Raw genomic sequence first — 23,682 nt, 5'->3', positions numbered from 1 at the left:
CTTAACCTTTATGTCTTCATGCTCATGACAAGTAGCTAGAGTTTTTGAATTTTAATACAAACTATTACTATGATCCACTGGGGGGCGCTGCAGTACAAGAGAAGACAAGTGGATAAACTCCGCTTGTGGCTTGTGTGCAAAGATTTTGAATGAACCTACAGTACTGCACAGTGATGAGTAACACAACTTTGAGTTAAAGCTATAAGATATTTTGAAGAAGTAATGAAGTAGACTATCCTCTTCAGGTAAGTCGGTGTGCCCGGGCTCGGGCTGGCTGGTGTTTTTTCATGCCTCTGTATGAGTCATGCGTAACGGCCCCATATCCACTCCCCTATCGTGCTCACATCTGTTCATTTCAGTTCCCTATGCAGGGTCTGTCTCATTCCCCAAGGATTATGGTTCACTTCAATAAATAAATTTGGTTTTCATCAAGATGCTGCGGGTCAATGTTGAGTCCGCCAGTGGGATCCCCAAAAAGAAACTTGGAAACCCTGATCCAATAACTTCTATTATCTTCAGAGGTGAGTCAGTGATTATTATTCTAACTTTGTCTGCGTGCTCGGGTAACTGTTTTTTGTTTGTTGCTCAGACAGCTTCATCAAGCCGCTTATAAAAGTGTAACATTTTCTGACTCCACATTTACTTCCAAATAGAAATAATTTTTACTTTTAGATGCTACAGTGTGTAGTATGAAACCCATAAGCAAAATATTTATATATTGTGTGATTGTGTTACTTATGGATGAAATTATAGTGAAAATAAATCCCGTTATTGCTGGGGACCCCCTGGAACTCCCTGTAGGACCTGGGTTCCCAGGCTCCACTTTCAGTATAAAGAATATTTTGGCAGTGACTCACATACAAAACGGAGAACATCCTTATAAGGTTAAGAGTAACCCTCTGTACTCAGAGAATATAAACAGTTTTGGCCACTACTGGATTTTTCTTCTTCTTTTTTTCCCAAAATATTTTTATTGAAAAAGAACATAAGATACTTCCAGTCACAGAATTATAATTTACATTTAGTTTTTTTTGTTCAATATATACAAATATGCATACATACATACAGTCTACACATATACATAGTATAGTATACATAAATATGAAAACTTCAAATAGAAGAACACTGATTAGAGTGTGGCAGGAATGGAAATAATTCAATGATGATGAAATGAACAAACTCCCCCCCACCCTGACTCGGCTCATCCTGACCAATACATAATATTGGTTACTTATGCATTATTAAGTACAACAACAACAACAACAACAACAACAGGCACACATTCAATTGGGAAGTACCTCTTTGTGAAATAAGAAATAAAGGGTTGCCATTTGTGAAAAAACTTGTCAGTACATCCTCTCAACATGTATTGAAGCGTCCTTGGGTTTGTGAAAGGCGCTATATAAATCACACCTGTTATTATTATTATTATTATTATTATTATTATTATTTAATTTTCCCAAGTTTTAGAAAAAACAGGGTGTCTTTAAGCCACCAGGAGCTGGAAGGATATTTAGCAGACTTCCAATGCAATAATAAAGAATGTCTTGCTAGTAAGGATGTCTAAGCTATAATATTCTTTTGTATAGAATTTAGTGCAAGTGAAGCGTCAGGAATGCCAAATATATCAATCAATGGGCAAGCCTGCAGATTTACTCCAAGAACAGTGGACATAATGGTGAAGTAGCCAGTCCAAAAACCATTCAGATCAGTGCAAAGAAAAGACATGTGGCTAAGGTGACAGGGAGAGCCATGACATTTATCATATTTGTCTTCCACTTCCGGATATATTTCAGAAAGTCTTGACTTAGAAAAATGGACCCTGTGTAGAACTTGATAGAAATAAATTTTGGTAAAATATTAATTTTGACAACATTGATCCTGCCGATTAATGAAAGGGGGAGGTTACCCCACCTTTGAATATCTGATGTACTCCTTGAGATAAGGGGAGTGAAATTAGCTGAGGCAAGGTTAGATATAGTTATATACTAAATTGAAAAGGTACGTCTGACTGATTTGTCTTGGGCTCTAAGTGCTGAGACCACTGCCGCCATAGTTAAAAGAACAAAGAAATAAAATAAAAGTAAAAGTAAAGTTGCACATTTGCGCAACAATAATACATAACAGAATTGCACATTTGCACAACAATAACTGATTGTTGCGCAAATGTGCAATTCTGACTGTTGGAGACAATATGCTGCAGTGTTAACGGGAAAACATGCACTTTTCTCCAGATTTGATTTGTAACCTGAAAAGGAACTGAAGTTCTCCAGAATACTTAAAACAGCAGGGATAGAAATTGTAGGATCAGTTACATACAATAACAAATCATCAGCATATACTGATAATTTGTATTCAATTCCGTTTCGGACAATTCCTCTAAATTTCTTCATTTTTATGCAAAACTAGATCACCCATCCTACATTAAAATGTCATTTCTGTCATTTATTTCATGGAAGAATCTCATTTGAAGCTTGTTTGTGTACACAGTGTTTCTACACAGCTGTTGACATAATATTGTAACATCAGAAATCTCTTTTTTGTGTATTTGAGTTTTTGCCAATACATGTAATGATTGATTGTGCTTACAGGTGAAAAGAAGAAAACCAAAACAATTGACAATGAACTGAATCCTGTATGGAATGAAGTAAGTTTGACTGGAATGTGTGAGTTACAGTATGTGAACTTGTTAACTGGGACATGATAAATCTTCTGAGAGCTGCTATTGCCAGGGTTAAAATGGTTTGTAACAGTCACTTCTTTCCAATTACAGGTGCTTGAATTTGACCTGAAAGGCTCTCCCTTGGATGCATCCTCATTCATCGATGTTGTGGTGAAAGACTATGAAACAATTGGCAAACACAAGTATGTGGACTTTTCACCAAATTAAAGCTTAATTCATACCTGTGTTGTCCTAAACCAAACAGGAATGCCAACCACATTTTTGCCTTTTGGAGTGAATCAACCTCAAACTTACATAATGTGTGACAAAGTACCGCTTACAGAAACATCCTTCTGCTTCTGAGTGAAAACCACTTCTCCTCATGAGTGACTGCAGACAGTTAACAAAGAAACCCCCCTCCCTCAAAAAACGAACACCCATGTTATGTTTTGACTGAAAGGGAAAACCACACCCCTCCTCAAAGGTTTACCTTTTGAGAATGTAGGCGTGTGATTATAATCTGTGAAAGTATTCACATTTTAGCATTTATATCTAGATTCCCAATATTACAACCTGCTTATTCCAACAGTATGGCTGAATATTATATATATATATTTTTTATATATTATATATATAGTTATTGTGATCCTTTCCTATAGTGCAGAGTAGCATGTTATTACTTTACTTAGCTGTATAAACACAAGATGTGCTTCAACCATGTTTAGACTTGCAGTTTTAATAAGAAGGTGCTTTGTCTTCCTCACAATAGCACTCAAGCTCTTTCTGGGAACCTTGCCTTAAAAGGAAATTATGTTTCTTCAAGATATGGCATTTTGTCTGGTAGATCCAAGTAACAACAATTCCTCTGAGTCACTCTGGTGACTGATTGTGTAGAATATAAATTATTTTGGGAGGCAGGCTCAAGAGGTGGGGGTAGTGGTGGAGTGTTGTCTGCCTCAGCCACGAAGCCACGAATGCACTTGGATATTTTTCCATGATCACTGCCTGACACTCATGCAGTGGGAGTGGTGGGGTGCTGAGCAAGAAAGCTTGCGCTGGCTTGTCATTGGCACATCTGTGATGACTAGCTCTGCCTGTATGATTTGCAAAATGAACTTTATACACAGCTGATTCAGTAGGGAAACACACCAGATTGGTAATGCATTCTCCACTATGCCTACAATCTCAGAAAATCTAGAAGAGCAATGTGACTCAGAAAGCCTTCTGTCTAATCTGTTGTACCATCAACATAAGCCATCTCCAGCCAGTCACTTTTGACTGCTCAGTTTGTATGGCAAAGATTTTTTTGTTGCTTTGCTAAAAGGCAGTGGCAAGTAGTTGAAGAAAATATATCAATATTCCATAAAAGTCATCACCTGGCTCTTCCACTGTGGTTAAAAAATCTGTTTCTTTGTATTCAATGGGGAAGTTCCAAACACTTTAGACTAGAGGTCAAAGTTTTGGTTTCTAGTAGGAGTAGAGTTGTATATACAAACATAAATATGTATAAACCAATCACTGTGTGTGGCTTCTACAACGGCAGGAATAGTGAAAAGTCTTATATTAGATTATCTCTCAGTCTAATCCTCCACCACTGACCCTGCTTTTCAAGGACAGTTTTTTAAAGATTGGATGAAAAATTAGAGCTGAGAACAAGTGAGAAGAAAAAGAGAGCCTGAGCGACATAATCCTGAATATTGTGAGTGTGCCTGTTCTGTCTGCTTAAGACCAACCTCCCTGCCTCTAAATTTGCCCAGCCTTAAACTGGGCACAGAACTCCCAGCACATGCCTGTGGTGCATGTGAATTGTTTCTGTCTTTTTTGTTTTTTTCGTGCACTTTTTCTTCATCCTACGGTCTTGCCTGTGTAACCAGATGGTCCTTGTCATTGAGCAAAGTATCCCATTCGTTCTCTAGAAAGACACTACTGCAACTCCCAAATGACTGTTGCAAGGGTTAGCCAGGATGTTTGTCACAGGGAGGACTTCTTATATGCAGTTCAGTCAGAGAGTATTTGAATGGCTGCGAATATTTTGTTTCTCCAGGCTCTGTGTTACAGCAATATATATACAAATATAGCTCTTTTAACATATATCGCCCAAAGTTTAAGGGTTCTAAAATAATTGGACACTTGGTTAAAACATTTATTGGGCAGCTGTGTGTTGTTTCAATGTTCATGCATAAAAAGCTCACGTGCAGATTGAGAGTTGAAAGTTGAGACTGAGGTGGAGTTGTCTGTCAATATGAATAAAATGGTTGCTATGCAAGCGATGAAGATAATAGTGAGGCTGAAAAAAAAACAGAGATATCAAAGAGAGTTGGTTTGCCAAAATCAATAACTGAGTATGTTCTAAAAAGCTGTTGCACAGAAAAACTAGAAAATGACAAACAACATGTGGATGACTGGAAAATAATTTTCATAGTGACAACAAAAAAACCCTTATGGCTGCATAGTAAGCAAAAAATTCTCTTTAGGATGTGGGCGTATATGTTTTCTTGTTAAAGAGAAGACTACGTGACCATAACCTCAGAAGACTCACCACATGACGCAAAAACAGAAAGTCTGAAACAAAATGATGGAAAGAGGAACATTTGGAGAAAAAAAGACTCATAACTAAAACACGGCACCTGATCTGTTAAATATGGTGGTGCTTTTGTTATGGCTTGGGCATGTATGGTTGCCTATGGAACAGGCCTATTTAGCAACAGGCTGAATGCGGTAGTACACAGGAGCATTCTATCAGCGCACATTCTGTCATGGGTGGTATTAATCACTGTTTCCACATATCTGTTTGGTAGACAAAGAGTAGTGAAGAGAAGTGAAATTGGGAAGTGGAAACTGTCATTGTTCTTTAAAAAGTAATTAGAGTCATAGATATTATGTATAATTCCCTCATGAAGTTTGTGGTACTGAAGCGGCTGTGGATCAGGAGGTAGAGCAGTTGTCCACCAATTGGAAGATTGGTGATTCGATTCCTAGCTCCTCTAGTCCATATGTCAATGTGTCCTTGGGCAAGACACTTAACCCCAAATTGCTGCTGTCGCTGTGCCAACGGTGTATGAATGTGTATGAATGATTAGTTTCCGTCTGATGAGCAGCCGTGGTATCCTCTGCCATCAGTGTGTAAATGGGTGAATGAGACGTAATGTAAAAGCGCTTTGAGTGGTCATAATGACTAGAAAAGCGCTATATAAGTACAGTCCATTTACCATTTCCTTATACAGAAGTTGTTTTAGCTATTCATCCTGGCTTCCTCTTTAAACAAAAGCAATTGTTTCTCTCCAGCTGCAAATTTATCGTCCTTGACATAAGTCTAAATAAAGTCTCAGATGTTTTTCACGAAAATTAATAATTCTGCAATTGCTTTTCAGGTTCATAGGCTCAGCAAAAATCTTTCTGAGAGACCTGGCCAGTGGTAACGCGAGGTCCCTCCCATTCAAGAATGTGCCCTTGATTAATGAGAAACAACAGGCCATTGGGGTAAATATCTTAAGTTAATAACATGATTCCTGACAGGTTACATGCACATTTCACTTTTTGATTATCAGATTTAACCTTGAATCACTGGGATCTGTAAAGACAACACGTTGCTGAATATGATGAATGTTCATGACATATCATTTGCTATTAAACCTAATAATACATTAGAGCTAATAATATTAATAGAGAAAACATACTTTTTTCAGGCAACCATTAATTTGATCATTGGGTATGAGCCACCAGCCAGCAGCACTCCAAACTTAAATAATCAGCCTAATGGAGACATGACTCAGGTGGACGCTGGTAAGTATGCACCAATTCACTTAAGACACATGATAAAATCCTCTTTCCCTCATAATGAAAACAGATGGTGATGTTGGATTTCCCTCTCAAAAGAACAAAACTAAATGAAAAACACCCCCCTACAATAATCCATATATAATTTTTTCCTGAGATTCACAATGATCAGCAAGACACAAGGATGAACATTAATGCAATGTATTAATTAATGCACATACTGAAAAGGAATTTAAAAAACAATTAGTTTACTAAAAATCCATGCCATTTTAGCAACTTGCCTAGCCCAAACATTAAAAACTCATTCAGAGTTTTCATCAGATTATACACAACTTTTTAATATGGAAGACTGGATAAAAAAATAATGTATACAAATGGCGGATTATTATCTTGCCAACGAAGTACAATACACTGATTAAGTGCTGCTATTCATTTAACTGTTTTAATATTATTGGTTTTGGGACATTCTCCTACAGGGGAAAAGATGGCTCATTGATTATTGTTGCTTTCAATCACATTTTGCTGTCTATTTTATGATGGTAGTAAATCAAGCTGTAAAAAAACAGTATTAAGTGTATACAGAATATTGATTCAAGAATGTTTGTGATTACAGGAGACAATGAGGAGGGTGAGGAGGGGGAGGCAGAAGTGGATGCAGGGGGTCAGGATGGAAGTCCAGGAGCAGCTGCCTCACCAAACCACCCTGGGAAACCCAGCCACAAGCCAATCCGTCTTAGCCGTAAGAGGCATAGAGCCCTGGCTAATAAGCCCCAGGACTTCCAGGTATTGTTTAAGTTTCGATCACTCTAATTACTGGATAATCACAAATGTCAATTTAGGATGGAAGTCTTAATGCTAGTTGTGAATGACAGCAGGCGTCACCAGTGTAAATATACATTGGCGACTGGACCAGCCAATAGGAAGAGAATTATAACAATTATCTTTCATTTCAGACATGTGATCGTCCTTTTGGTCTTGCATCAGGCCAAAATCATTCATAAATGATTTTCTTTGGGAGCTTGTTTATGCTCCCATGAAAAGCCCAGATATGTGTCTGATTAGGTAGTTCTCATTTGGCAAGGCACAACAATTTTATTTGTACAGCACATTTCAACAACAAGGCAATTCAAAGTTTACATAAAACATAAAATGCATCAAAAATGAAATAAATTAAGCTAAAATAGAATAAGAAAGATAAAACAGGAAATTACCATCTAAAGTACAGTGGGGTATTAACCCTAAAATTTGGATTTAACAAAAAACTGTTTAAAACAACTGAGATTTGCAGAGGACCTGCAGTTTATTCCAGATATGAAGAGCATAAAAACTGAAGAAAACTGATAAGAAGTGTATTTTTCCATTCCGTGACTTATTAAACCAACTGCAGTTTTAAAGTCTATTATTTGACAAACAGGAAATAGTTTAAAGATCTTAGAACTGGAGTGATATGATGTACTTTCTTGGTCTTAGTGAGTCATGTTTAAATAGTCAGTGGTGGCTTTTCATAAACAATCTAGATAAACTGCCTCACTGTTCCAGATTCGTGTTCGTGTTATCGAGGGTCGACAGCTGCCTGGCAACAACATCAAACCAGTGGTGAAAGTGAATGTTTGTGGACAGACCCACAGGACTAGAATCAGAAGAGGAAATAACCCATTCTTTGATGAGGTAATGAGTTCATTATCACACAAAAATACATAAAAAATACAAATACATAAAAGAAGTCTTGCTTTTACCTTGCTTGTCTATTTTAACATCGTCTGATCTTCTTTTTGCTTTATAATCTCTGCCAGTTTTAATAACCTGCTGAGGTATTCCTCTCTTTATCGGCAGTGGTGATATGACAGCTTGGATCTTGAACGCAACATCTTCAGCTTTCTCTTATGTCTGATTCTTCTTCTATGCACTTTCCTTTGTCTCAGTTTTTGCCAAAGCATAGAAATATCGGCTATTAAATTTTAAGTGAGTAGTATTTGTCATAATCAAAGATAACAAAATGTAGCTTATACTCCTTCATATACAGCATGACTTTTTTCTGTCCCTCAGATGTTTTTCTACAACGTTAACATGCTCCCATCAGAGCTGTTTGATGAGAGCATTAGTCTTAGGGTGAGTACTGATACCTGTAATGCAGTTTTTAATATAAAAGGACATTATGTGCTTTCTGCATATGTGAAGATTAGCTGCTTTGTTTTTCTTGACAGGTTTATGACTCCTTCTCCCTCAGAGCAGACAGTCTGATAGGCGAGTTCAAGGTATGTACTGCTTTGTTTTTGACCAATAGAAGATTTATCACTCACTCACTTTTATCACCAGCAGGCTGACAGATTTCAGAATTGTTGCATTAACCTCATATTTTTTTCTTGCTTACCCAGTTGGATGTTGGCTATATCTATGATGAACCTGGTCAGTATTTGCATTTGAAATACATACTATATAGATAATGTATGTCAATATCTGAATGTGTTAAATATTATACTGTGTACAGGTCACGCCATAATGAGGAAGTGGCTCCTCCTGAGTGATCCCGATGACTCTACCTCAGGAGCCCGAGGTTACCTTAAAGTCACCATAATTGTTGTGGCAACTGGGGATGACCCACCGGTGCGAGTGCCTTTACTTATAATCAAAATCGTAACATTCTCAAATCCAAGTATAGATCAGTATTAAATAGCAGCATGATCTCCTCTCCTCTCCTCTCCTCTCCTCTCCTCTCCTCTCCTCTCCTCTCCTCTCCTCTCCTCTCCTCTCCTCTCCTCTCCTTTCCTCTCCTCTCCTCTCCTCTCCTCTCCTCTCCTCTCCTCTCCTCTCCTCTCCTCTCCTCTCCTCTCCTGGATGCAGAGTGAAAGGAGAGAGATAAGTGAGGAGCAGGACGACATAGAGAGTAACCTTTTGGTGCCAGCTGGTATCACAATGCGGGGGGCCACACTCAGCATCAAAGTCTACCGTGCTGAGGATATGCCACAAAGTAAGTTCCTGTAAATTCCTGTAAAGCTTGCATTAACCCCACTGAGGAACCTCGACTGAGAAAGTATCTTCTATTGCAGTGGACGATGCCTTTGTTCAGACAGTAAAACAGGTCTTTGGAGGGGATGGAGACAGGAAAAACTTGGTGGATCCATATTTGGAAATCAGTTTTGCTGGGAAAAAGGTATTTCATGATTGAGTAAAAGGACAAAATCTTTTATTTTTTATGTTTTTGTATGTTCTTGATTTATGCATATTGTTGATACGTATTTTTGGTTTGTTTCTTTTAGCTGTGCACCAAAATCATTGAGAGAAATGCAAATCCAGAGTGGAATCAAGTCGTCAATCTCCAAGTCAAGGTACAATCTTACAGGCTTGTTTCAAATTTCAAATTTACACTTTGACCATCAGCACTAATTAACACACTGTCTGCCTCTGTAGTTCCCTTCAATGTGTGACCGCATCAAGTTGACTATGTATGACTGGTAAGGGCTAAAATTCATTCATAGTCATCTGCATAATTGACAATAATATCACAAGCCACAGTTGACATGTGAATTTCCTCTTGGCAGGGATCGTCTAACCAAGAATGATGCCATAGGAACAACTTTTTTAGATCTGAGCAAAATATCCTCTCCTGGAGGAGAGATTGATGGTAATGGTGCAATTTTTGGGATTGTTGTCACTTAGTGTTTTAAATTTGGATGTTACAATATAATGTTCAATATGTATATTTTGTTTTTTTCATTTGAAACAGACACACAGGGTGAAAATGGCAACATGTCTGAAAGTACGTAAGAAATGATGGCTTGCTATCACAGTTTTATTGTTTTACATCAAAAATAGATAACCTCTAACAGATACAGTCCCCTCCAAAAGTATTGGAACAGTGAGGCCAATTCCTTTATTTTTGCTGTAGACTGAAAACATTTGGGTTTGATATCAAAATATGAATATGAAACTCAAACTATAACTAACTAAGTCCGCACAGGCAAAACCCAAATCTAAAACTGAGCGTATACATTCAGCGCTATTTATTGTTTGAATAATCAATGTAATAGGACACAACTGGACAACAAAACACACCTGTCAGTCACATGTTCATATTACTCACACATTACTTTTGCTTACCTAAAAATGTGGTGTTCCGTTACAAATAATGCTATCTTCTAAGTTGTGTATCAGATCCAGGTGTGATTACCTGGAAATAAAAGCCAAAATAAAGGAATTGGCCTCACTGTCCCAATACTTTTGGAGGGGACTGTAGTTCTGTAGCTGAGAGACTCCTCAGGTGGAAAGCAGTGGGGCCCTTAAACCCCAAATATGTTTTTTCTCATTGCAAGCTACATAGTATGATGATATACATTGATATACATTTATTTTAAAAATAACTCCTGATTATTTTAGCCTTGAGAATGCGCTGGTGGGTTTTAAAGGGAGTGTCTGTGTGTTACAGCGAGCAGTGCAGCGTCTCAGGTTGGTTTTCTCCCAGCTTTTGGGCCTTGCTATGTCAACCTGTATGGCAGCCCAAGAGAATTTACTGGCCTCCTTGATCCATATGAGGAACTCAACTTTGGCAAGGTATACGACCCCATCACCTCAGTATGGAGGGTTCAGCAATTTTGGCTTGCTATGTTATTATTTGTGCTATTCACATCATATTTCATGTGTACATGATATTGTTGCACTTTGATACATTGCAGGCGGAAGGGGTGGCTTACAGGGGGAGGGTCCTTGTTGAACTGTCCACTGAGCTGGATGGGAAGGTTGATAAGAACGTAGATGAGATCTCCAGTGATGACATCCTGGTGGCACAGGTATATTCCCTGTGTGCTGCTCGTTATTTTGACTTCTTTTTAACCTTTACCAATGGTTTGGAATTTTGAAAGTTGACGTATTGCTTAATGAAACTTTTCCTTGACATTGTGATAACAGTGTTTGTCTTGTACTCTGTACTTGTGAAGGTGGCCTGAGCTGGTCAGAGAGGATACTTTTAACTGAAAGTGAGAAAGGAAGTGTAGGAATAAATATTCGTGCCACAACCTCTAACACTGTCACGTCATGTCCATTTATAATTGTGTACAGAAATACCAGCGGAGGAGGAAGTACTCTCTCTGCACTGTGTTCCATAGTGCGTGCATGCTCCAAGAGCCAGGCGAGCCAATCCAGTTCGAGGTCAGCATTGGTAACTATGGTAACAAGTTGGACTCCACCTGCAAGCCACTGGCATCTACAACCCAATACAGCTTTGCTGTGTTTGATGGTATGAAACTGACAAAACATTGACAAAGTCTTCATTACATGTCTGTTACATGTAATAGTCAAAGGTTTCTCTTTTTTTTGGCTTGTAAATCTGTTTTGAGTATGGAACATCTTTATTATCTGACTTAATGGTAAGATCATGTTGGGAGCTCCAAATGAATTATATATAAACTGTCATTTTTCAAAAAGTTAAATCTGTTCTGATTAAAATATTCAAACTATAAATATTTATAAAACTATAAATCAGTCAAATTAAAAAGTTCCTCAAGATCAACAACCACATGGACAGCCAATTTTAATATGTGGTCAGTTCCACAACTTGTGTTTAACATGATTGGGTGTATTTATTTTGTATCCTATAGGTAATCACTACTATTACCTGCCCTGGGCTGACACGAAGCCTGTAGTTATCCTGACTTCATACTGGGAAGACATCAGCTACCGTCTGGACTCTGTCAATGTTCTCCTCTGTATCACTGAGAGACTGGTGAGAATGAGTCACAGTGACACATCTGTACAATATGTTTTGTGTGTGTTTAAAGATTGCATGTCTTTGCAGGTAGTACAGGGCTCAACAATATCCTTTAATCTTTGTCATTTATTTTAGGAGTCCCATCTCACCTCTTTAAAAACAGCCATCTTAGCCAAGTTGTCTCACACACGTCTGGCAGAGATTTGGCTCAAACTCATCAACCACATGATTGAGGACATTAACAAGTAAGACAGAACCACACAGATCCGTCACTCGACCTATGAGTTGTTTGTATTATGTAATACTGTAATATAACATGTGATTTGGAATCTGAAGTGTTAGGTCAAATACAATTGCAGGTGGCTGTGGATAAAGTTCAGCTATTGTTACTTTCAATAACAACATTTTGACAGTTTCCAGCTTCCATTGCTGGAGGGGCAGCCCAACGTGACTGCACTGGATCTCCAAATAAAAAGCCTGCGTGATGCCGCTTTGGAGAGTCTCAGCCAGATGGCCAGTCGCATGAGAGAAGAGGCTACAGATGTCAGAGATACCATCAGTGACATTGAAGACTGGTTGGACAGAATCAAGCAGCTAGCAATGGAGGTCAGCAAAAAAACAAAACAATGCAAAGGTTGCTTTACACTGCATGGGGTCCAGGTTGCTGACTTAAGCAAAAATATGATATTGATAAAAGAGATATAAACAAAACTTCATTATGAAATGTTGTGTCTCTGTCAGCCTCAGAACAGCATGCCAGATGTGATCATCTGGATGCTGAGGGGAGAGAAGCGTGTGGCTTTTGCCCGAGTCCCAGCAAACCAGATTCTGTATTCCAACTTCAGTGAACAAGCCTGTGGTAAACACTGTGGAAAGACTCAAACCATCTTCATGCAGGTACAAGACTAGCTGACACAATAACACTTTCACTCTAAGGTGATAGATGTTTTATTTATTATTGTTATTGTTCAGCAGGTCTTACAAACCCAATTTCATTTAATGTGTTTCATTATTACATTTCAGAAAGAGCCTTACACTCTCATACATTTTGCTTTTTCAGTACCCAATGGACAAAAACAAAGGTCTGAAGATTCCTGTTCAGCTGCGGGTCAGCATGTGGCTTGGTCTCTCTACCTATGAGAAGAAGTTCAACAGCTTCTCAGAGGGAAACTTCAGTGTATATGCTGAAATGGTGCAGTAGCTTTTTAGAATGCATTTTTATTTTTTTCTTATGGTTTCTGTAACATTTCTGTTGTGAAAAAAACTCATCTCTTGCTTTCTCTATGCAGTACGAGAACCAGGCCCAGGTTTTTGGGAAGTGGGGAACCACTGGTCTGGTTGGCCGCCACAAGTTCTCAGATGTGACTGGGAAAGTGAAACTCAAACGAGAACGCTTTCTGCCACCCCGTGGATGGGAGTGGGAGGAAGACTGGTTTGTGGACCCTGAGCGATGGTATGTTAACAAACATTGTCTACTGTGATTAATGGCTTGCACAGTTTCAAGGATAAACATCCTGCTGTTATTTTAACAGCCCTGTTCATAGTTCAGCTTTATCTTCTATTAAGTGGCAGTAATCACAGTAATCATTTCTGCTTGTACCAGCCACAATAAAATATCTTATTACGAACACAATCACAGGAAATTTTTGGAGCCCGTCAGCGTTTCGGCATAAGGAGATCTCCCTCTCTGAGGGCCTCCTACTTCTTAAGTGCTTACCCACCAAGGTTCATGTAAATAATTTTAGCTCTCTGAAGCATGTCTTCCTGACCTGTTCCTCTCTGTTTATCATAGTACTGCATAGCTACTGTCTGAGTCACAGAACCCAGCCATTAACCTGTGTGATGTTCTGGTGTTTTCTACAGCCTGTTGACAGAAGCAGATGCGGGCCACACCGAGTTCACAGATGAAGTTTTTCAGAATGAAACACGTTTCCCTGGTGGGGATTGGAAGCCTGCTGAAGAGCAATACACGGATGTGGTACGACATAATATTCTTGCCCACACACACACACACACACACACGCACACACGCATGGCTCTTCATGGATGTGACGAAGTGTGTTTTGGTTTTGATGTGTAGATTTTATTAGGGGAACGTTACCAACTAGTTGGAGAGCATAGTGGAACATTTAGTTGTGTAAAAGCCAGATGTTACCCTCAGGAACTGGTCGAGAGCAAAACAAAAGAGAGTGAGTACTGGATGTCATCAGGCCCCCCAAAAATGAGTTCAAGCAGCTTTAAGGATTATAATTATTTAAAGTAAAATGAAAAGTAAGAAACTCTTTGCATTTGTAAAGCTGTGGTCTGCATTTGTATATATTTATCCATATATCTGAACAATTAAATCCTAATCAGTATTGTTTGTATTAGTGTTCATAATTATCGTTGAGGCAAACAAAATTAAGAATTTTTAAGCACCAAATACTACAGCTATACTATATCAAATAAATAAATGAGTGTCTATGTTGTTTAGAATGGAGAACAGGCACAAAGCCCAGGAGACTTTGAGACTCCATCAGGATGGGCCTGGGAGGATGAATGGAGTTTTGACAGCAACAGAGCTGTAGATGAGAATGGTAATGAACACTTTATTTAAATAAAAAGTATGACGGTTGAAATACTGCACGTCTAACCAGGTCTATGTGTCTCCTGGGAATAGGTTGGGAATATGGGGTTACCATTCCTCCGGATGATAAGCCCAAATCCTGGGTTGCAGCAGAAAAGATGTACCATGTCCACCGCAGGAGGAGGCTCATAAGACCGAGGAAGAAGACATCTGATAAAATGGTTGCTGTTGAGGTGAGGACGAAATAGATGAGAATTTGAGAAGATGTTTATTTGAAAGATTGTTGTGAGTGAAGTTACTCAATCTTTTCTTGTCCTCATCTCTTCAACAGAGGCGAGATGCAGGGGAAGGCTGGGAATTCTCTTCCCTGATTGGCTGGAAGTTCCACAGGAAGGAACGCACCTCTGACACATTCCGCCGTCGCCGTTGGAGAAGAAAGATGGTCCCATCTGACTGCATCGGGGCCTCTGCCATTTTCAGACTGGAAGGAGCATTAGTGAGTGTCATCTGAGTCATATCCTCTCATTATTCTCCTGCATGTGCCAGTTCCTGTTAGATGTGGACATATAACGCAGGAAGTTTATTTTTTGTCGTGAAGCACTCCTTGATAAGTACCCTACTCTGTGTTTTCTTAACAGGGGGTTGATGTTGACGAAAAGGCCAGTAAAACTGGTGCAGCCAAGCGATTTGGTGCCAACACACCCACTGTTTCCTGCCACTTTAACCGTAAGTATATGGGTTACATAAAGTCACTAATGCTGATTAAAGCTTTCATCTATCCTTAATTGCTACTTCCTGACTGGTCCTAATGAAATACAACTTTGAATCAAGAAGCTAGTAAAATCTGAACCAATATGTGCACATGCCTAATCAGGTTAGGTGGTGATGAATTTCTAAACACTGATAAACATGATCTCCCTTCAGGGTCTTACATTTACCATCTGAGAGTGTACGTGTATCAGGCGAGAAATCTCTGTGCCATGGACAAAGACAGTTTCTCAGGTAAAAAAAATAAAACTTGTATCTCAGAATAACCAGAGAAAGCAAAACCCTGATCAAGAGGAATAAACCAAATCTACTGGTGATGTACAATTTTGCGAGTAAAAATAACCAAATTTCATACAAATGATCTCATATTTCAATCACGATAATACCTTTGTCTTCTCCAGATCCTTATGCCCACGTGTCATTCCTGTACATGAGTAAGACCACAGAAGTCATAAGGATGACTCTGAACCCTACATGGGATCAGACACTCATCTTTGAGGACATTGAGATCCATGGAGACCCACAGACCATTGCCCGCAGTCCTCCTGATGTAGTCTTGGAGCTGTATGACAGCGATCAAGTGGTGCGTGATATTCTTTAAGTGACATATTTCTATTAATTATTAGATACATACAAACATTTTAATCTAGAAATACAACTGAAGTTCATGATGGATTTGGATGTTTTTGTGTGCTGCTGGACTTTATTCATTAGGGTAAAGATGAGCCCATGGGTTGCTGTACATGCCCCCCAGTAGTGAAACTGAACCCCAGTGTGGCTGTCAGCCCAAAGCTGCTGTGGTTCCCAGTCACCAAAAAAGGTCGCAATGCAGGAGAAGTACTGCTGGCTGCTGAGCTTCTACTGAAGGACAAGGTAAAGAAGACATTAAAGAATTTCAATTGTACTGCAACATAAGTTTATGACATTACACTTAGAAGATGATGCTTTGCTCTCCAGGTGAATGAGGGAGATTTGCCCCTGGTCCCTCCTCGGCGGGGGGAGAACCTCTACATGGTTCCCCAGGGAATCAGGCCTGTAGTGCAGCTTACTGCGATTGAGGTACATCATCAACTCATCCAGTTTATCTGTGCCAGCCACTATAAATTCCCATCTCACACATGACATGATCAGACAAGACCAGCCCAACCCTTTCTGTTGCATTTCTCATCTGTAACTCCCTTCCTTCCTTTAACTTATCTCCTACCATCCTAGTATTTTAATCTGCCCAGTCTTGTTTTGTGTGTTGATGTCTTTGTATTTGATCTCAGGTCTTGACTTGGGGATTGAGGAACATGAAGACTTACCAGTTGGCCACAGTTTCCTCTCCCAGTTTGATAGTGGAATGTGGTGGTGAGATTGTTCAAACTGCCATTATCAAGAACTTCAAAAAGAACCCCAACTTCCCCGGATCTGTGCTGCTACTCAAAGTGGTACTAACCCACAAACCTTCTAGTCCTACTCCAAATATTCATACACTTATAACTAGTTAATTTGTCGATTTTAAACACTTTTTGCATGTCCTTTTTATACTTATTTCACCTAGCTTCTTCCTAAAGAGGAGATGTACACCCCTCCTATTGTTCTGAAAGTAATCGACCACCGACCCTTCGGTAGGAAACCTGTAGTGGGTCAATGTACAATCGATTGCCTGGAGGAGTTCCGCTGTGACCCGTATCGCATTAATGATGAATCCTGCATGTCTGCTAGAGGTACACACATGCATGGATTTTCACACATACATACAGCTACATACATTGCACTAGAAATTAATCACATCCTGTTTCCAATAACTTTCTAGTGGCAATGATAACAGCTGCACAGGGAGATGTTGTCATAGACATTGAGAAGAGTCCAATCGTGACAACTGAGGTAAATAGTATTGCACACACAAAAGTAGGGAGACAATATTTCCCATCTGCTTCTTTTTATTGATGTTATTTTTTGTCTTGTTTGCATCCCACTTTGCAGGCTCAAGCTGAAAAGGTGAGACTTTATCTTTTCAAAGATATGCAACTGATAAATAGCATCTCTAAAAATACTAATTTAATTGTTACTTTCCATCATGTAGGAAGAGGATACAGTAGACTGGTGGAGTAAGTTCTATGCCTCTGTGGGAGAGCAAGAGAAGTGTGGGCCGTACCTGAAAAAGGGATATGACACATTACAAGTGAGAACTTGTCATCACACATTTTGAAAACACAAAAAATGATTCAATCTGTGGTTGTGTTTGTGGTGGTTAAAGGATAGAGCCTGTGAACTGTGGTGGACTGGGATTTTAGTTTGTTTTGTCAACAGCACTTTGCAGTTGTTTAAAGTTGTATGCACAAGTTTGGGCACCCTTGACAAATAATATATTTTGGTGAGTTTTTAATTGAAAAGATTTAAACACAGTCTCTTTAGGATATTGAAACCAACACCCACAATATTTCATTCTTTTTACAATGTCTCAGACTCTTAACGAGCCTGTTAAGCCTGAGGCATGTTGACAACTGTAATACAAGAAATGTCAGCAGGTGCCAGTTTTAAACTCTCTTCAACCTCTTGACTCTTCAATGTGGAATGAATACAGTTAGCAGTTTAGGGCAACTGTGGAGGTCCATAGAACCTGCAGGATGATTTAGCAGATCACAGGAGTGGTGGTGCACTGCTATAAATTATAAAAGACAATGTTGTTACCTTTTAAAACAGTGCTGAGATTTTCCATAGTAAAAACCTTAAATGTTTCCCTGTACCATTGTGTAATCGAGGGAGACTTCTCCTGAATCCACTGGAATAGAATACATCGCCTTACTAGAAGCAAAAGTTTACACATTAAAGTCAATTGTCCAGTGGATAAAGAGAGCTGACCTGTAGGTATACTCAGAAGAATTGATATTGACTCTCCTGGATGTAAATTTGCATGTAAATATTTTCTTAGCAGCCACAAAAGCATCTGACCACAACTCTGCATTTCCAAGTCCTTTACCCATGGCTCTCTAGTTCTATTAGCATTAACAGAGTTACAAGAGATTGATTTCCATAAAAGGGAGAAATTAATTTCTTGTCATTAAAGGCTGTTTAAAATGTACTTTAAAAAATATCTATGCATGTTTTTTTCCCAATTCCTAGAGAGGCTGAGTTTACATTTTTTCAGTTGTTTTGATGTTTTTTGTCAAGGGGTGCCCAAACTTTTGCATACAATTGTATATCCTCAGATACTGACATAAACGGTCAGACGTTAGCCAAACATAGAATTTGGTTCTAAAATTAGGAGCCATCTGAAACCTTGAGGATAAGGTATAGCTCAAAATAAAGTTTGACTGTGTTTTGTGCAATATAACACACTGGTATACGTAGATCTAATCTGTGTTTTTAGGTCTGTGGTTGGTTGCATCGGAAACTGTAATGTGGCTTGTGGCTTGCTGACCTTTTTTGTGCATTACTGTGTTTTGTGGTTTTCAGGTTTTTAACAGCGAACTAGAAGAGGTTGGCCAATTCAAAGGACTCACTGACTTCTGCAGCACTTTCAAACTACAGCGAGGAAAGACTGATGATGGAGAAGATGATCCTTCGGTGGTGGGAGAGTTCAAGGTAAAGAAGCTGAACACTGAGAAAATATTACAGCCTTCCTCTATTACTGAACTATGGCAATGTGAGCTGTCTCTACTTGCACAGCTACTTTTCATAGCCTTTTCCCGCCCCCTGGTGGACAATTTCAACTAAACTCAATGAATAGTTTTGGCAGGTGTACAGAATTTTCTGTAAACTTTGAGACACTGGCAAAATGTATAAAACCTGCAGATTGGGATTGATACATCTGTGAAGGCATAGTTTGCTACAGTTTAAGATAATTCTGAAATTGAAATCCTTCTTTTATTCAGTCTAGTTATATCTTGCACTGCAGTGTAGTTCACTTTGAAAAATATGGATTATTTGTTGTATTGTAAAAAGCATATTTCATGTAATTAAAGGCAGCAAGATTATTTCTGCCCAGCTGATTTGTATTTTCAGGATAGGATAGATTTTTTTTATTTTTAGGGTTTACTCCAATCAAACACTGTATATGTTTTATGTATCATTGGTATATTAAAGACATTTCCACTTTGAATGGGCAATAATGTTGCATTTTAATGTGTATATGTAGGCACAATATCAATAAACTGATTTTAGGATACATACTTAATGGACATAGGAGAATGAAAGAATATTTAATTCTGGAATAAAATGATCCAGTACTTTTTATTGTATTGTACAGCCAAGCAGCATCTTTCATTTTGGCACATTATTCCTTGGGTGGTGGTTAAAGTTGCCCATATATCCTCTCTAACTCCACAATCTACTTTTACCTGGGAAGGAATGTGGATAAGTGTCTGTGAGAGTTTTAAGGCTTAAAGCTTGTAATCATTCTACAACCAAAAAGATGAGGTGTTATAGCTAATGTTATAACTAATGGTGTCGTCCTCTTTGGTGGTATACAGGGCTCGTTCAAGATTTACCCACTGTCTGATGACCCAGGGGTGTCGACTCCACCACGCCAGTTCAGAGAGCTTCCTGAGAGTGGACCTCAGGAATGTCTGGTCAGACTTTATGTGGTGCGCTGTTTTGACCTGCAGCCTAAGGATACAAATGGCATGGTGAGTTTTACACTAAGCTCAACTTAACAACCACCTTTGTATATGTGTATGTACAGTTAAAAGGATGCTTGAAACCATTGAAGCTAATGTCATATTTTTTTGCATTATCATTTCAGTGTGACCCATACATCAAGATTACACTGGGCAGGAAAACAGTGGATGACAGAGATAATTACAAACCAAACACCCTCCATCCAGAGTTTGGGAGGTGAGACACTAATATGTCCTGCTCACAAAACTTTTTGTTGATTTAGAATTTTTTGATCATTCAAATTATTGAAGCCAGTTTGGAGTTTATGATGTTATTATGTGTAAAGAGAGATAAAAGAGAGATAAAAGAGCAACACACTCATTATGTAATGTCCTCCAATTTTGTCCAGGATGTTTGAGCTGTCCTGCTTCCTGCCTCATGACAAGGATCTGAAGATTTCTGTGTATGACTACGACTTACTGAGCAGGGATGAAAAAGTGGGTGAGACAATCATCGATTTGGAGAACAGACTTCTGTCCCGTTTCAGGTCCTGCTGCGGCCTGCCTCAAACATACTGCGTGTAAGCATGAACTGATACATCCTACCATGCCTGTTTTCTTTGATTAAAGTCAAATGAGATGTACAAGACTCTATTGGTACCATTTTCTTACAGCTCAGGAATTAATCAATGGAGAGACCAGCTGAAGCCCTCTCAGATCCTCCAGAATGTGGCCAGGGTGAAAGGCATCCCTCCTCCAAACATAGAAGGAGATGGCAGCTCACTGTCTTTCTCAGGAAAACTATACAACCTGCAAGATTTTGGTACTGCTTGTCACTATTTATTATTTGTGAATTTATTACTTCTATTATCACGTTTGCTGTGTCTTTTATATTAACTTAAAGTGACATAATATCCTTTCATCATTGTCTTTTATGGACTGCTGTGTCATTTGCAGAGGCAAACACTGTGATCCACCCACACTTGGGACCAGCGAGAGAGAGACTGGCCCTGCATGTTCTCAGAGACCAAGGCTTGGTATCTGAGCATGTTGAGACCAGAACTTTGCACAGTTCCCACCAACCCAACTTGTCCCAGGTTAAAACAACAGCACTAAAAGTTTATTTGTAGCAAAGACACAAATATAAAGCTTTGTAAAACAATCATATGTTACTGCATGATAAGTTTTGTTTAAATGAGGCATCCTTTTTTCTGCAAATGCAGGGACAAATTCAAATGTGGGTGGACATCTTCCCCAAGAACCTTGGTTTGCCAGGGCCTCCATGTGATATCACTCCACGCAAAGCCAAGAAGTAGGAAACGTTTGACAAAATAATATGCTTTTAACTTAACGCATTGAAGGATGAAATATAATGAAATCTTTTAAACAGGTATTTCTTGAGGGGCATCATTTGGAACACAACTGACGTCATTCTGGACGAAACAAGCATCACTGGAGAAAACATGAGTGACATCTATGTCAAAGGGTACAGTTACATTCATCAATATGCTGTAACTCTAAGTGGTATGGGTTTTTAAAACAAACTTATTTGTGCCGTGTGTCCTAGGTGGATGCCAGGAATGGAGGAGGACAAGCAGAAAACTGATGTTCATTACAGGTCCCTGGATGGTGATGGAAATTTCAACTGGAGGTTCATCTTTGGGTTTGAGTACCTGCCTGCAGAACAGCTGTGTGTTGTCTCAAGAAAAGTGAGTGAAATCATGGAGCAGGAACAAAACACTGAGTGGTTGTTGTTTATAACCATAGTCATTTGGTTTGTTTTCTGTCTGTTTATAGGAACACTTTTGGAATCTGGACAAAACTGAATTTCGAATTCCTCCCAAGTTGATTGTCCAGATATGGGACAATGACAAATTCTCTCTGGATGACTACTTAGGTGAAATATCATCATTATTTTCCCTCAATTTATGCCTTGAGCATGCAAAGGGGACATTTTCAGAGACTGAGAACTACAATAATGTGTGTATTGTATCTACAACATGCACCAGAAAGTCACATACTTATTTTCTATCCATATCTCTGTCGCAGGCTCAGTTGAGCTGGACTTACTCAATCTGATCCCTCCTGCTAAGTCCCCAGAAAAGTGCAACTTGAAGATGTTGCCAGGAATGGGGGGCTCAATCTCCTCCAAGAAACCACAGCCCAACTCACTCTTCTCCCAGAAGTCTGTACGAGGCTGGTGGCCATGTGCCATCGAGCAGGATGGGAAACACGTGCTTGGTGTATGTTAATATCCACAGCACAGATCCTAGTTATATTTTCCTAGTCCCTGTTTGTGACTGTATTTCAATATTTCACAGGGGAAAGTGGAGATGACCCTGGAAATAGTGGAGGAGAAGGAGATGGAAGAGAGACCAGCTGGGAAAGGCAGAGATGAGCCCAACATGAATCCCAAACTGGACCCACCAAAGTAAAAAGATTTGGCTCCAAAAACTAAATTGTGAATTGTTTTGCATGAATTTACATTGTGTGAAAATTTCTGTCTGTCTCTTGTTCAACAGCCGCCCAGACACATCATTCTTCTGGTTTACAAACCCTTGCAAGACCATGAAGTTCATAGTTTGGCGCAGATTCAAATGGATTTTCATCTTGTCGATTGTTCTTCTGCTGGTTCTGTTGTTCTTGGGGATCCTGCTCTACTCTCTACCCGTAAGATCACTCACTTTTCTCAATTTCTTGATTTAAAAAATTATTAAACTAAATTTTTTTAATCTCGTATTTATTTTCTCAGTATTTCATAGTCTGAGTGAAATGTAATGTGTAATGTCTATTCCATATCCACAGAACTACATCTCAATGAAGATTGTGAAGCCTTTCTCCTAAGAAGTATTACAGGGAAGCTGTCTGTCCTCCTACTGCAGAATCTACAGTCCTCTTAACTGTTACTGTCCCTCAGAAATATACAATAATTTCTCTACTGATACCAGATCAGACTGGGACTCAGCATTTTCCTCTCACATAATCAGAGCTGCTTTTATTATTAGTTTTATTCTTTTTTGCACTGCCAGTATTATTTGTATCTCTTGAATATCAATGTATTTCTCATATCTTTGAATTAAAGCAAAAATCAAGAATGTTAAGATATTTTAATAAAGTTTGTTATTGTTATGTTCAGCATGTGTGAATTTCTGTGCTTCACCAACATTATGTTAGCTGTAACAAAACAAAAAGTAATTTTCATGTCCATTTTAGCTGCCAAAACAAGTAAGTGCTATGAGAAGTTTGTCGTTAATTACACATATACTTGCGTGCATATATACATTGAAAAAGAGATAATAATTTAAAGTCTAAATTGTTCTTGTTGAATGTTTGACCTTCATTGTGTAAAATGATTTTTTTTTGTGGCATCACTAATAGTATGGTATAATATTGAATTTACACTAGTGTGATGTGTGGAAACGTACATACACTGCAAATGATCTTTACTGGGAAGTAGGAAAAAACTTTTGAGATGAAATATATTTATTTATGATTATGGAATTTTGAATGATAAAGAAGGATTTTTTTTGTGGAAAATGATTATACATTGTTATTTTTAATGTACTATTTTATTATTTTTATCAGTAGTAGTAGGCCTATTATTATTTTTAGTGACAGTCTGTCC

The 23,682-nt window shown here is 38.7% G+C and overlaps 1 protein-coding gene across 1 annotated transcript; it reads left to right on the top strand.

The window, feature by feature from the left end:
* Positions 1 to 375: 375 nt before the first annotated feature.
* On the top strand, positions 376 to 23,186 carry myofl (myoferlin like). Its single transcript, XM_053332591.1, is given in 54 exon segments — positions 376 to 521; positions 2,592 to 2,647; positions 2,774 to 2,865; positions 6,034 to 6,142; positions 6,349 to 6,445; positions 7,053 to 7,222; positions 7,979 to 8,107; positions 8,486 to 8,548; positions 8,644 to 8,694; positions 8,815 to 8,845; positions 8,928 to 9,043; positions 9,281 to 9,407; positions 9,487 to 9,590; positions 9,697 to 9,765; positions 9,848 to 9,891; positions 9,979 to 10,061; positions 10,164 to 10,196; positions 10,863 to 10,987; positions 11,110 to 11,223; positions 11,492 to 11,669; positions 12,031 to 12,155; positions 12,276 to 12,385; positions 12,554 to 12,746; positions 12,882 to 13,037; positions 13,201 to 13,332; positions 13,430 to 13,593; positions 14,004 to 14,118; positions 14,614 to 14,716; positions 14,800 to 14,939; positions 15,038 to 15,202; positions 15,345 to 15,432; positions 15,631 to 15,708; positions 15,876 to 16,057; positions 16,189 to 16,347; positions 16,432 to 16,533; positions 16,743 to 16,904; positions 17,018 to 17,183; positions 17,273 to 17,343; positions 17,443 to 17,457; positions 17,543 to 17,641; positions 18,916 to 19,044; positions 19,932 to 20,087; positions 20,204 to 20,295; positions 20,468 to 20,638; positions 20,732 to 20,880; positions 21,015 to 21,154; positions 21,281 to 21,369; positions 21,448 to 21,543; positions 21,625 to 21,766; positions 21,855 to 21,954; positions 22,107 to 22,300; positions 22,379 to 22,488; positions 22,580 to 22,727; positions 22,863 to 23,186. Coding segments are annotated over 54 exon segments (6,363 nt in total). The 5' UTR covers positions 376 to 433; the 3' UTR covers positions 23,106 to 23,186.
* The last annotated feature ends 496 nt before the right edge of the window (positions 23,187 to 23,682 follow it).

Source organism: Scomber japonicus, chromosome 14 (genome assembly GCF_027409825.1).
Source record: "Scomber japonicus isolate fScoJap1 chromosome 14, fScoJap1.pri, whole genome shotgun sequence".
NCBI lineage: Eukaryota > Metazoa > Chordata > Actinopteri > Scombriformes > Scombridae > Scomber > Scomber japonicus.
The sequence above is the reverse complement of the archived record's forward strand: the minus strand, read 5'-3'. Positions and strand labels throughout refer to the sequence as shown.